Below are 14,327 nucleotides of genomic sequence, written 5' to 3'. Positions count from 1 at the left end.
CTGAAATTGGCCCATTTTACAGCTGTTTTGGTTATGCTGAATGTGAGCTGCTGGACAATTCCACACTGTGGCTGGAGTTTCAGAGAAGTCAGCAATCAAACCTATGTTCTTCTGCAGTGTTCTTCTAACAACACATTTCTCCTCCTACTTACACAGTACTGTATGTGGTAAACCAATATTAATAAAAACAGCCTTTATGAATTTTACGATATATATATATATATATATATAGAGAGAGAGAGAGAGAGAGAGAGAGGAATACTCCTATAGCCCACCACTGTAGCAATGCTGTGAAATTTACGAAGCCAGTGGTGATTTATGGTTGTACTGCATGTCTAGCACAGTAAAACGTGGTGTTAGTAAGCCAGTGGCAAAGATGAATGATTATTACGGTGCAAATCATGATCAATGATCTATGTGCCGGTAATAATTGGTCATTATGTACAGAGTTATGTTTCATTAATTCTTAAATACAGCAAGTTATGTTCATACAATTAATTAGACCACGTTTCATGTTGCAAAACATAAACAGCATAGCTCTCAATATTCAACATGTGCTGGATGAAACAACCTGCAAACAAATCACAATTTGCGATTAAAAATATGGCTTGACATAGGTATTTTCCACCCAATTTGGCAAATGTTTTCTCAGCCTGGCCTTGGGCAGATCAATGTGAGTCCAGCAGGCAGCAGGCAGCTTTACAGCGCTCTCCATTTCAGCTGCTGCTGTGAGCACTCCCCACCCAAGGTCCTATTCAGTCATTACGGTGCTGTCTGCTCTCCACAGACCTGCTCTCCAGCATGCACTGAAAGCCATAAAGCAAGAGGCCATGACTATAGAGAGCACCACTTCAAAATTGGTTTACTAGAAATTGCATTTGGGTGCTTTTGTGCTATAAAAATGCAGATGGATCAGCGGTCGACATTCAGGCAGATCACTGAAAAATGTGAGGTTTTATTGGCTGCTGGATCAACGTCAGGACCAGTGCTGGTTGTGTGTACAATATAAAGTATTTCCAACTGCATGCAGACACCTGATTTTGATAAGTGAATTCAGCCACCTAACCATACATGGGTGATGCAGGTGCTCAGTTGTAAGAAAATATGGCCAGAAAAATGTGATGCAGTGGAGGAGCCATACATTAGGCTAGATGCAGTTACTTCTCAGTCCATATCATTCTCTTTCTTATGTGATTGTACTTGAACATATGATGTGCATTCAGTCAGCCAGCTGGCCAAGCTACTGTCTTCTTATTCCGGAAACATGGAACAGAGTCACACTGTAAGCCAGACTCTTTACAGGAGCATCCAATTAAGAACTATTGGAATTCAACAATCTTTGTCAGTGCTGGAAGGCCTAAAGCTCCCATCAGTTACCTAGGTCTTGAGGAACCCTCATTGCCAGATAAAGAACAGCAAGAGACTGGGCAATGGGACCAGTCAGAAGTTATTTAATGAGTGTAGGGTGAGACGGGGTCACTTTTACTGGTGCTCTTGTGCTCATTAGCGACGAGAAGAAGCTCTGATGTTTGCTTCAGAGTTTCTGCTAATGACCGGCCCTAAACAACACACTCTCGCCTGCTGCAGTCTCAGCTGAATGGCTTCAAATGAATACTGCTCCATTGTCCGAGACGCTGAAATACATCACGCCTTACAGCTTAATGCAGACACCCACGGCTCTCCCCCTCCCAAACATGCAGACAAAGTTGAATCCTGATTGAATGTCTTGTATGTGCTGATAATAGGCAGAGGTCACACTGCTGCCACGCTACTGCAAATTGTCCATGATATACAGTACAGGTTAAATTCCCACTCCTGCTATTTGTGCCTACGAAGGACGTTAAGTATGGCTGCCTAATTGTGGCTAATCTGGGGGGACTTTAAGACCAATAAAAGCTTCCGACCTTTTCCGAACGTAGTGTCAAACCCCGAGAGAGGGAAATGTAGCTTTTAGAGGAATTAAGCTCTTTAGACGTCTTGGTTCCTATCACCACCACTGCGGCGCAATTCTGATTCTCCAGTTTCTCCAGAATGGTGGTGCATTTCTCATCAAACCATGAGTTTATAAAGCTTAATGACTGAACGGTGCTGGAATTCCTCCTCGCTTACCTCTCAGCATCGCTCCCAGTTAGCACAGAAGGACAGACTGAAACAGAGTCAGTTTCTGTCTGAGCAGTGGCATATGGTCCAGAACACCTCACTATTTATGGCCAGCCTCCAGCAAGAGCAGTGGCAGGGGACTCTTTCGCCACAGCTTCTGCAGAACGATGATTTTAATTGTGAGATTTGCTCCCTCTTGGAAAGAATTCAACAACTATGAATGAATTTAAAATTGCCACACTTTAACGTCTCAGCCAAAAACGCTTGTGGGGAGCTTGAAGGTTTAAGAAAAGATATTTACTCGGATTGGGAATGAATATGCTTCCGATCTTAAATGTGAAGATGTTTAAGAACCTGCCTATCTGTAGAAAAACCTACACTGTATGTCCAGAAGTCTGTAAACAACTGCTCGCCCAATGTTTCTCCTGGGTTTCATACGGAGGAGTTCGACCCCCTCTTGCTGCAGTAAGAGCCTCTACTCTTCTGGGAATAGTTGACTCTAAATGTTGGAACATCGCTGTGACAATTTGATTGCATTCCATCTCAAGAGTATTAGTGAGGTCAGGATGGAGCTCCATCACTCCAGAGAATCACTCTACAGCCCAAAGCTGGGAGGCTTTATACCACTCTAGTCTAATGTGCACCTGCTCAAGACTATCCCATGCTGTTCTGTGGAGATATATAAGCTGTATGTGTGCAACTGAATGACTGTTTTATCAGTGAATGAGGGGTGTTGATACTTGATATACAGAGTTAATTTACAGTCTGGCTCATTTTTAATTTTGATTCAAGATTTGATTAAATTGTTTTTTGATTAAATTAAAATTAATAATGACTAGTTTGTCCAATTACCTTTAGGCCTGTGAAAATTGAGGCACTATGTAAAAATGGTTGTAATTCCTAAACAGTTGATAGTTTTTTTTTGTTAAACTTCTTGAATTAAAGCTGAAATCTACACTTAAATCACATCTTAACTGCCTTATTCCAAATCACCTGAGGTAGTGTTTAAAGGTAAAATTAGAAGGAATTTAAAAAAAGCCTACCTGTCCAAATACTTATGGACCTGGAGGAGTCTACTAAAAGCAGTTGATTACTAGAAATGATAGGTTATTGGTATTATTCAGAGAGATCTACCTACTTTTTAGTTTCTGCATCATATCACATCTATTCATCTGCCGATTTTACAGCAGTGATCCCAAATGACTCTGCTCTCCACCTGGTACAGCATCGCCAATGCTGATGAAAGAGATTTTGATGTCGGAGTATAACCTATTTCACAAAAAAAATGGCCTGGGGCATCTGATAGGGAGCCCGAAATTGATTTATTAATCTAATCAGAGAGACATAAAGGAAATGCAATCATCGAGCTCCAATTCTCCAACAGGAATGTCACAGAGGGTCACTTAGCCAATCACTCGAGAGCATCGTCTCTTATTTCTCATCATGCACTATAATCACTCTCATCAGAGTTATTGCATGGTCTCAAGCGCCTTTATAGTAGGCTTTAAAAAAGGTCTATTACGGCCCTTTTTTTGCTGTCTCTCTGAAGCTGATTAGGTTGTTCGAGGCTAGCTGTTGGACAGATGCTGTGATTCATTGTTTTGTTACCAGAGTATTGATTACCAATAACGGCTTGCGGAGGATGCTGACAATCTCTCATCTTCAGAGGAGAAATGCAACAGAAACCTTCTTTCAGCCACTTTTTTTAGGCATGCTCAAATGTTCTTGATCGCGCTGCAGAGCGAGCGCTTTTCCCTCGTGAGTAAGGCAGAGGAGAAAGCCCATCTGTTCCGTAACGTAACAGAGTGAGAGCACGATAATGATCAGCCTTTGACAAGTGAATCCATCAAATATCAGTGCACAGCCAGCTGGACAGACAGAGTATGTCCATATCCACAGTTGTTTCAGTTCTGTTGATTTGGTCTTGTTTTGTTTGCAGCTTTGGTTAGAAATCTAATTCCACCGGTCATGGTAATGTTCTCCTCACCTTGATGCATGGTTGGCATTTGAAAATGCAGTTAATCAGCCTTGGTGTGAATGGGAAAAGGTGGTGTCCAGCATGCTGCATGCTTTTTCTAAAGCACAGACATGTCCTCAGTCTTCCCTACACTGGTCTTTCTGTTACATTTGTTACAGAGTTAGTTGGGTAAAACTATATATTATTTAAGTATATTGTTTCAACAATGCAAGAAGTCTTTTGATTCCATTTAGCATGCATGACATGTGTATTGGGGTTTTGCACTGTCCAGTTTTTTTAGTTTGAATGAAAAAGCTACTTTCTACCTGATATGTGTTCTAATATTAATAATAATAATAATAATAATATAGACATGACACGGCTTAAAATAATGTCTAACACTAATTAAAGTTGCAAGAAAAGGTAAGTGAACCCATTAAAATTGGTACAATTATAGACAAACACAATCTAGTTAAACTAATATGTGTTATACAAATTAAGGTTGTCTGTATCCACGTATTTTATATACCTATCTATACACTCTCAAAATAATACAGCCATATACGATATTACAGAGGGCGGTCTTACTCTCACGTGGCTTGCATACAATCTCATCCTGCCTTGTTTTAAAACTGAAACATGACCAAATACACCGTTCATGTTGCTTGCACGGTGACAAAGTTACCACTGCATCGTTTTAAATCACTTCATAAATGTTAAACCATCAATCTGACAATTACAAATGTAACACTGCTCTAAATCAGGAGAGAGAAGCTGGTTAGCATTAGCACAGACTGTGTTCCAGCTAACTGGGGCTCAAATCAAACATGTTTAGAGGATAAAGCCTTATACATGAGAGTGTTTTTGATTGTTTTCAGGCACACTTAATAGAGTTCATCCAGGTTTGCAAATACAGTGGGCTTGCTGTTTTCCCACCTGTTTTCAGAGCATGACATCACTAATCTGTGAGCACCCACAGCACTCCCACCCTGTTCTTTTAAATGTACATGAGGGAATGGGCAGAATTCCCACACCTCAGACACACCGTAACTTTAAAATAAAATCCTCATTTTTAGATACTGCTTTTAAATACCATGGTACAAGCCTAATACTAATGGTGTTCATGGCAGGATATCATAAAGAAAGCTCCTGCCACCCCCCAAAAAACATTGCGTCCCATCTCAGGTTTGCCCAAGAACACCTTGATGTTCCACAGTCTTTCTGAGGAAATGTTCTATGTACAGAAGAGACAGAAGTCGAAGCACAAATTCACAACACTATGCATTGCACACCAACCCCAAAATGTCATGGTGGAGGAAGCTTAAGGGTGTGAGCTGCTTTGCTATAATCATTGTGGGAGCAGTGAATTTAAAGGTGCATAAAAACAAATTACAGGAGAGCGTAAGAGCGGCAGTCTATGACCTCAAGCCGAAGTGACGTTGGGTAATGCGACAAGACAGTGACCCAAAGAACACAAGTAATTGAACTAAAAAAAGATTAGAGTTTTGAAAGGGAGTTTTTGGTTTCAGAGTCTGGATCCTAACCTTAATGAGATACTGTGGCATGATCTGAAGAGGCCTGTGCTCACGAAACTTGCCAGAAATATAGATGAACTGTGACACCTTTGCCTGGAATGGTCGGCAAGTCCTTCTCAACATTGCTACAGGAAAGGTCTTGTGTGGGTTACTATTGCTACAGAGGGGTCTGCAGGTTATTACATTTAAGGGTCCACTTACCTTTTCTAGCCCGCACTGTGAATGTTTACTTAATGTGCTCAAAAAACGGCATGGACTGTACAAATGTGTGTGATATTTATTTAGTTAGACTGTATCTTCTGTCTATCATTGTAAGATAATTAGATAATGATCAGATCACATTTTTGATTAGAAACCACTGCAGAAATGCTAGGAAATCCAAAAGGGCTCTCTTTTTCCTGCAGCTGTAAACTAACATTGCCATGTCAACTCGCCATGTCTTGCTGAAACAAGGTCTTTCTTTCTCTGGTGTAGCGTGGTGTAGTTCAGTTCTGATTTATGGTTGCTATCTTGACAAAGTAAACAGTTGGAGAAGATCAATTAATCATGACGTTTAGTGAGTCATTGAGTTTTTTCTGCGTTTTCCTCTACGAGCATCAATATCAAGAGACAGAGACACTAGTATTTTAGCACGTGTGAGCTCATTTCTGACTGAAGACATTCTGTCTCTTCATTTTGCATGTGCAGGACGCAATTTGCAGTTGGAAAGCCACTTCTCAGAGTGTGTCAGTCAGGTGGCAGGAGGAAGAGTCACGCTGGTAATGGCCACTAATTAAAGCTGCTTTTCATTTCAGGGACAATCGAACCTCCAGTCCCCTCTACAATTACGAACAGGACTTCCTCCGAGAATAGAGGAGAGAGGGAGAGGGTGAGAAAGGAAGGGGGAGGGGGTGAATAGAGAAAAAGAGAGAGAGAGAGAGAGAACATGCAAGGTCTTCATTATCTGCACCTTTCTTTTCATTATTGCATTTCTTCCAACTCAATGGAGGCATGAACACAGAGGCAAAAGGGGACAGACCCTCTATACGGTTGGAAACCTTCGGCCTGACTGTGAAACATTACAGTGCAGATACTGCTAAAGCTGTTTAACCCAACACCACCGCAAAACATTAGAGTGATAAAAAAAAAACTGCAAGTCATGTTTTGCAACCCAGTGTTCATAAAACACATTCATTTGATTGCCATGAAAACACTAGAGATCATGACCAGCTCCTCAGTAAACGCTCTAAAATCTTTCTGGAACTAACAAAGCAATGTTAAACCTATTTAGGCAGTATAAACAGTGACAAGAAGTTTAATATGTTATTATATTAACAACAATATTAAAATCACTGACAAAAATGCAGTGATTAAAAAAGCTAATTAAAAAGCTTTCCCATTCACACACCTCTTACACACAAGCTGTTGTTCGACTCGGTCACATTCTGTCTCGGGAGGACGGAAATTATTCAGCGGTTATTTAGAGCTGATATTTAAGGAAACACTGATCAAGTCTAAACATGAAGAGCATCTGATTAATTGCTGCCACCAAGTGGAGCAATATTGGCAGGCCTAGTTTCCTTCCTCCTTTCTGGTCCTGTTTTAATCTTAGCTCTGATCGGACCAACTGTCGCCAACAGCCTGCATGTTTCAGAGTGCTGGAGAACTGTGTGCCCATTTTTGGCTCGTAATTAGCGACTGTTAAAAGTTAAAGCTAAAAATGAATAGCTTAAAATCCCATGTTCACTATGTTCTGCGCTAGCAGTAGTCCGGGTACTAAGCAAATGGACCTAAAATCTGTAGAGCTCCAGCATGTAGCACAGGCTCAGATTAGTCCAGTACAACCTGTGCTGGAGGTTACGACAAAAGTGCACAGAATGTACTTGATTCAAATGGAAGAGGGAGCACAGAGCAGAACCAAAGAAAAGAAAAGAGAGTTGAGTTTTCGTACCATGAAAGTACCCTTTGTGATTTCAGAGTGGTGTGTATAGCACAATATTCTTGCTATATTATTTTAATGGCTGGTTGCAGCATTGTTGTGAAGCCTCGACTTGGTAAGGTAAATTTTCCCCCCACTATTTATTTTTGTATTAAAAATTAGACTGTTTGCATTCTTTGGCCAGACATCTCTAGAGAAAGTTACAACTAGCCTGTGATATTGTACCATCTAAGAGATCCCAGCCACAACATGTGTATCTGTGTATTGCAATACATTTCTCGACTTTTGAACATTAAGATGTTACAATACTGCATAAATATATTTTGATTAAAATAACAATAAACTGTTATTATACCAAGTGAATCCAATTTTAAGTAATGTGTAAATATGTATTGTTACTGTCTCTCAAAACCCTTGTATGGTTTTGCAAAATGCAACAACTGACTGGTGTGCTTGCTTATTAATACATGCAGCAAAACCTGTTACGTGGCATCTGTGATGTCCCGGGCCAAGTTAATTCCAAACCAGGGGTTTTGATTTGTGTGTGGTGATTATTTATATATATAATTTCAGAGATGGATACCCCTGTATTCTTGCAGGTTTACACAATTACATTAGTGCAACTAGCTCCTCAGCCTGTTAAAACTCCTCAGCGTTCGTGTGTTGGTATTCATAAACACTAGATGCACAAACCATGTACTTGTATGTTCCTGGATCAAAACACCTTAATCAAGCTCAAATATTTAAACATAGAAAGATTTCCTTTGCTAAAGAATCCTTGAAGAACCCCTTTTCAGTATGGTAATGTGGTAGGTTGTGCCCTGATCTCGCCTACATCTTTTCCACATGAATAAAATATCCTACATCAACACAATCAGTGCCAAGATGAAGTAAAGTGGAGTGGAAAACAATGTGTTAGTGTAATATGTTTTATTCATGTGTGAAACATTGCACACGTTTGGTTTCAGTCAATTCAGAGCACTACTTTTGGCAGTGTGGATTTGCTGGTCTGGTTGCAGAGTGAGGGCTAAGCTGGTCTCCATGGTGAAGAGGGAGCATGTCAAGCTGCTCCAGGAGTATGTGTGTGTAGCATCAGATAAAGGATGCCATTAGGGTGTTACTTTAAACCATCACCCCTCCAGTGACCTTTCCAAAGTTTTATCAAGGTGTGTGTGTGGGTGTTTTTTTTTTTTTTGTAATTTCTTTTGTGGAAACGGTTGAACAGATTGGCTATAAGGGGTGTTTTAGCGGACATTGTACGTATAGACTTGTATCTCTAGAAGGGTGAGGTTTAGTGTAGAACCATTTGAAGCCCACGGCACCATCGCCAGTTCACTGGTTGTCTACTTTTGGTACGACTCAACAGAGAAGCAGCATCTTCCACTTTGATCAAGGTCTTTTTAGTACATCTCCAAACCTAAAGCTCTATTTAGCGTTAGGAAAAACTGCGCTTCCACATTATTTTGTAAGAAGTTCTGACAGAGCTGTGCAAACTAACTGCAACCCAATCTTTGAGGTTTCTATCACTACCTTTTGGAGTATGCCTTACAGACTGCAGCTGAATTTTCAGCTATGTTCAGAAAAATCAAACGAACGAACAGGACTAAGGTTCCGCTGGAGGAGGGGTGGGAAGGGGATGGATTTTCTAGATAATGTGGGATTAGTAATTACAGAGACTGACTCAAGCCCTGGTTGAGTCCTTTACTCAGACCTAGGGGGCTTTTGAGAAGCATTAATATCATTATCATTATGCAGGCTCTGGAGGAAAATTAGAAACCGCCACCACCACAACCCTAACCTGCACACTCTTCAGCTGATCTGTTCAGAGTAGTAATCAGAGTAGTTGGAGTGATCACCCTGGTGTAAAATTCATCTCATTTGCTGCAGTGAAGAATGATAAGCCTTTAACATTTGGCATGAAAGATATGAAGCTTTAACTGCCACAGATCCCAATTCTCAGGAGTATTTTATCAGTAATTGCATTATACCACAAAAAAGCAATACACTGAAAGTGCTTATAATGATGAAAATAAATGAGCATGCCAGTTAAACATGAACACGACCAAAATGCTTACCATTGTAGGTTGTCTGAGTTTTGAGTATTTTTTCTAGTTCCATTATAATAATAAGAACAAAAATGAGCAGCGACATTCAACAACAGTGGTTTATTATGGGTCACAGTTTCTGATTGATATTCATCTATTAAATATGCATGGTAAATTCACATTCTGTCAATATTTGTTTACTTACAAAAAATGAACAAACTATCACTCAAGAGCAATACAAAGTTACACATTTTAGAGCTGTTCAAGTTGAAAGGCAATCTACATTGTACTTCTACCATGCACTTGATGATCTTAAAAAAAAAAGCCCACTGGCCTGTTCAGCCTTTTTAAGAAACCAGTACATGACTGGGAGGGACATGATTCTGGGTTCATGTGTGATCGTAAATTTCATTCCGTGATGTTGAAGCACAAGCAATTTATTTAACACTAACTGAATCTGATTAATACTTAGTATGTCAACACATTTCAGTTATTCAGTTTTTCAGTACAGGCCTGGAAGTAGCAAATCAGTGAGCTGTAGCAAATATTGATTTAGAAGTGTCAGTAAAGTAGTAAAGAGGTCTTGGACTGAGAACAGCCAATACATTTCTGCTTAGAGACACGATCTATATCTAGCAAGTCCAGAAACAATAAAACATGTTAATGCACTTTGATATGGAATTCTACTTCATATAATTCAATAGGGCTTCAAGTGTTGCCTTAAAAAAATAATTGATTTCATATATACAACAATGCTCAAAAAGACTGAAGTAATATTATTTACAACCAGAAAGCTGCGCCATCACGTTATGGGTGAGAATAGTGGGTTTAGTTACAACAAAAGGGCCAAAATATTCAAATTAATAGGCAATGCAGTAATACTGATGTGACAGTTTTGAAAAATTGTATGACGAATTTAATTATCATAGCTAAATCAGACAATAATACACAAATAACCAGCCAATCAGAGCACTATTTTAAAATACGTAGGCTATAATCTAGCTTTTAACTTTTCCACGTTTAACACAGCTATCTAAAAATCTATGATCCATCAATTATGAGTAGGGATGTCCTGATCAGGTTATTTTGCCCCCAATCTGATCAGAGCCTGTTAATGCTGAGTATTGGCAGATATCGATCCGATCTTTGAGTCTGTATAAATAATCCAGCCACACAGTATTTATCAGTAGCACATCTTATTTAAACTGAAGTAAAAACACTATGTTTAGTTTCTATAATTAGACATTCTGGACTAATATATTAAGTTTAGAAGAGACTTTTCTTAAAATTACTATTTAATATCTTATAATCCAGTCTGACTCACCTCTTTGACCCTTCAGCACCCAGATCCTTTAAACACTGCACTGTCAAGTCACGTCTTGCGTGTGTGGTGGTAAACACTCTGGACTGATCTCCTGGTCAAAAACTGGTTTACAGTGTGTGTGTGTGTGTGTGTGTGTGTGTGTGTGTGTGTGTGTGTGTGTGTGTGTGTATTAGCATTAACATTAGCCTCTACTCGCATCTGAATGTGCTCTTTAGTGCTGGAGTCAAAAACAAAGAAAGGCATGCGGTTCTCCCGATGGTAAACCGGAGCATTTCTGCGATAGCTTTAAAAAGTTTCAGATAATGTTTTCCTGCTCCACTGTGAAATAGCTACACACTGCATACTCTAAACTCAGAACATCCTTACTGCTGCCGGCTGGGAATAATGTCTGTTAATGGTGCCATGAGGAAACCAGATGGGGCTTTGAACAAAGACTCAGACCTTGACTGGGACTAAACTAGCCAATGCCCGATCCATTAAAATATATGCCTGGACCGGCCCCCATTCTGAACCACTGAATCGGATCAGGACATCCCTACTTGTGAGTCTTAAATATGTCAACTGTGCTCTTCTTCAGCTTTCTGCAAAGTCAAACACTCTAGGCCCAATTAGATAAATGGCATAATGGTAGCGTTTTCATCTAAAACTGGAAGAAAAATAACGACTAGTGATATCCTTACTCGTATATATGCATCACAATTTGAGCTCAGTTTCAGTGTGCTCTTGTAATTTTCCTAAAGTCTTCAATGCTTCCATTGAGGTTACATTAAGGCATATCAGTATATTGCAGTCTCTCAGCAAGACATATCAGTGTTGAAATGGGTAGCTGTGTTTCATAATGTTGTATGTACAGTGCATTGTACATGATAAAACATCTGTCGGGTTTGAGAAAAACTAGTTTGCTGTACAGATTTTTTTTTTTAATCACTTCTGCATTATAGCCAACACCTAGAATGCCAGGTGTTTTGCGGGTGCAAATACTGCTTTAGATATTTAATATTCCATGATATGGACTAGGAAAATCAGACACTTTGACCTGTACAGTACAGAACACAAATGCTAGCAAGCGAACTGAAACCAATGGCGAATACATTCGCCAATCACTGGTAAACCTCTTGTGGTCTTGTGGAAGTTCCAAGGATTGTGGGTAGCGTAGTACAGAGGTGATAGCAACGATAGTTAACAGAGCTTTCAGGCCCAGCAAGCATCTGAGCCGTGGAATGATGATCAGTCTCCCAAATAGCTCCAGATGGAGGCCACTTTGAGCGTAGCCAGAGTGGTCAGAACACATGCTACTGTATTATGGCTTCTGGCTTTAGCTCTTTCACTCCCCAGGCTATTCTAGGGAACGAGTGGAAAGTAGGGTACGAGTCACTGGTAGTGGCCCGTTCCCAAAGCAAGAGTTCCAGCAGCATTCGAGTTGAGAGCAGAGAGGAAAATGCATGATGAGAGACACCCAGAGAAGATGACCGGAGACACAGGCGGAGTTCCAAACACTCTGCATCTAAATCTGTATTGGGACTCAGAGTTCTGGGACACATGCTCTTAATGGGTCAGGTCAAAGCAGATCGAGTTCTGGAGCAAGCCCCACTGCAGACCATATTACGCTCCAGAAATGACAGAGTGGAGTGAATTCCTGTGCCCTCAGCTTGAGTAAGAGCATAGCCAGTTCAGATGCTTAAGGTCATGTTTCTCAGGAGCCACTGTTGAGACCGGCTGCCGTTGCAGTCTCTCAAAGTGGGAACCATCTTGTCCTCCTCCGAGGGCATGTCCAAACACTGGTTACTGTTCACGTGAAGCAAGGTCAGGCGCTAGAGAGGGTAACAATAAGAACAAAAACAACAATGACAACGAGGTCCTGGCAGGTCATCAAGGTTACGCATGGAGCGTACGCTTATCACAGACATCTGAATGAAATTCTGTTTATAAAGTGGGCTGGCTGTGTGGACAGTGTGATACATACACAATTAGGTAGGAACACCCTGCAACTGTGTGCTTTGTCCTGCTGTCATTTCAGTATGGAAATACGGAAAGTGCAGTTCAACCAGTTAGAACGTCAGAGACAGTCAGTCAGTCACTCAATCAAAAGAGTACATTAAGAGAGAGAGAAAGAGAAAGTGTGTGAGAGAAAGAGTGAGAGAAGCTAGAGACCGAGAAAGTCAGATAGTCTTAGGGCTTCTGAGTAAGCACTCATGACCACTTTGTGAGAGTTGATGCACTTCAGCTGTCCTGCATCTGCCACTCTCAGCCTTCAGCACATATCAAACACTTCTCAGGAACAGTCCGCTGTAAAAAATCCAATAGGGAGGGAGTGGAGTTTGGGTTGGAGTCTGTCATTTACCTTCTCTCCCTGAAAAAAGAACTGCTGTAATGCAGGGTCCCCCCCCCAACGATTTGGTTATTTGAAATTTTGAATTTAATCAATATCCAGGGATCAAGAACCAACAGAGATCTCTAGTCTTTAGCCAGGCATTGGCTTCAAAACAGCTGCTTAATTAAAATCGGTAAGAAATAAACAAAGTCATTCAGAGTGATATGATCTGAAATGGAGCATTGTAGAGAAACATATTGACTCAGTGGTGGTAGCGATGATGGGAACAAGATACAAATATAACTATTTGTATCTATTATATACAACCACTATTTGCTATTGTGTGTGTTTAATTACTAGTGTGTGTGTTCACGGCACGGATGGGTTAAAGGTGGAGACCAAATCCTATCTGTATCCAACACAAATGGTGAATGTGTCTTGTCTTGCTGTTAAAACCACCAGTGAACCTACAAGTGTCTGAGGTTTTAGATGTAAAGTTCTGGGGAAAAAAAGCTTTTTTCTTGGTCACTACAACTCTGTGCATGTACTTGTTAGCTTTGTATGTAGGTTATAATAATATATTTGAAGCCAAAATTACTTGTTATTGAATTATTCCAGCTTTAGGAGGCATTAAACATCTGTTACTGCTGTTCAGCAAGTTTATTTATTGATTTTTTTAATAAATAAGAATGGTGTGTTTCAGATTCAAACACTCTGAACTGTTTTGCTAGTTCTGACCATTCCTTCAGCTTATAATGAGGTGGGAGTAGACTGTAGTAGAGAGGGGAAGAACTTTTTGAGGGGAGGGAAGCCAGGAATGATAGATGACTGGGTTAAAAAGGGGGTGACAGAGTGGCGAAGGTTGCGCAAACTTGTCGTAGACCTGGTAGGGATGGAATTTATAGGAAATTAGATTAGGAAGGAGGGGCTTCAGGCATGTTCCTTCTCCAAATATTTTATTTGGAGAAAATCTATAAAATACACTGTATATGAACGTAAGGGTTTAGCTTCTTGAGAACAATTTAATTTTGTATCAAAAGATCAAATTCGGAGACAATTATCAGAAGTGTAATTAAATAGACATTTATTTGAACATGTTTTTAGGAGTTGGGGGATTCAGTTAAATTCTACGTTAAA

General features: G+C 40.2%; 1 protein-coding gene across 1 annotated transcript in view; it reads right to left on the bottom strand.

Annotated features, from left to right (window-relative positions):
- Positions 1–9,660: 9,660 nt before the first annotated feature.
- The window catches only part of galnt13 (polypeptide N-acetylgalactosaminyltransferase 13), a 55,107-nt gene continuing 50,440 nt past the window's right edge, over positions 9,661–14,327 (bottom strand). The window contains exon 12 of the mRNA XM_072685894.1: positions 9,661–12,690. Within this exon, the coding sequence (XP_072541995.1) occupies positions 12,550–12,690 (141 nt within the window). The 3' untranslated portion in view covers positions 9,661–12,549. The remainder of the gene's footprint in view (positions 12,691–14,327) is intronic.

Source organism: Salminus brasiliensis, chromosome 8 (genome assembly GCF_030463535.1).
Source record: "Salminus brasiliensis chromosome 8, fSalBra1.hap2, whole genome shotgun sequence".
Taxonomy (NCBI): domain Eukaryota; kingdom Metazoa; phylum Chordata; class Actinopteri; order Characiformes; family Bryconidae; genus Salminus; species Salminus brasiliensis.
Note: the sequence above shows the minus strand (reverse complement) of the source record. Positions and strands in the feature narration are given on the sequence as shown.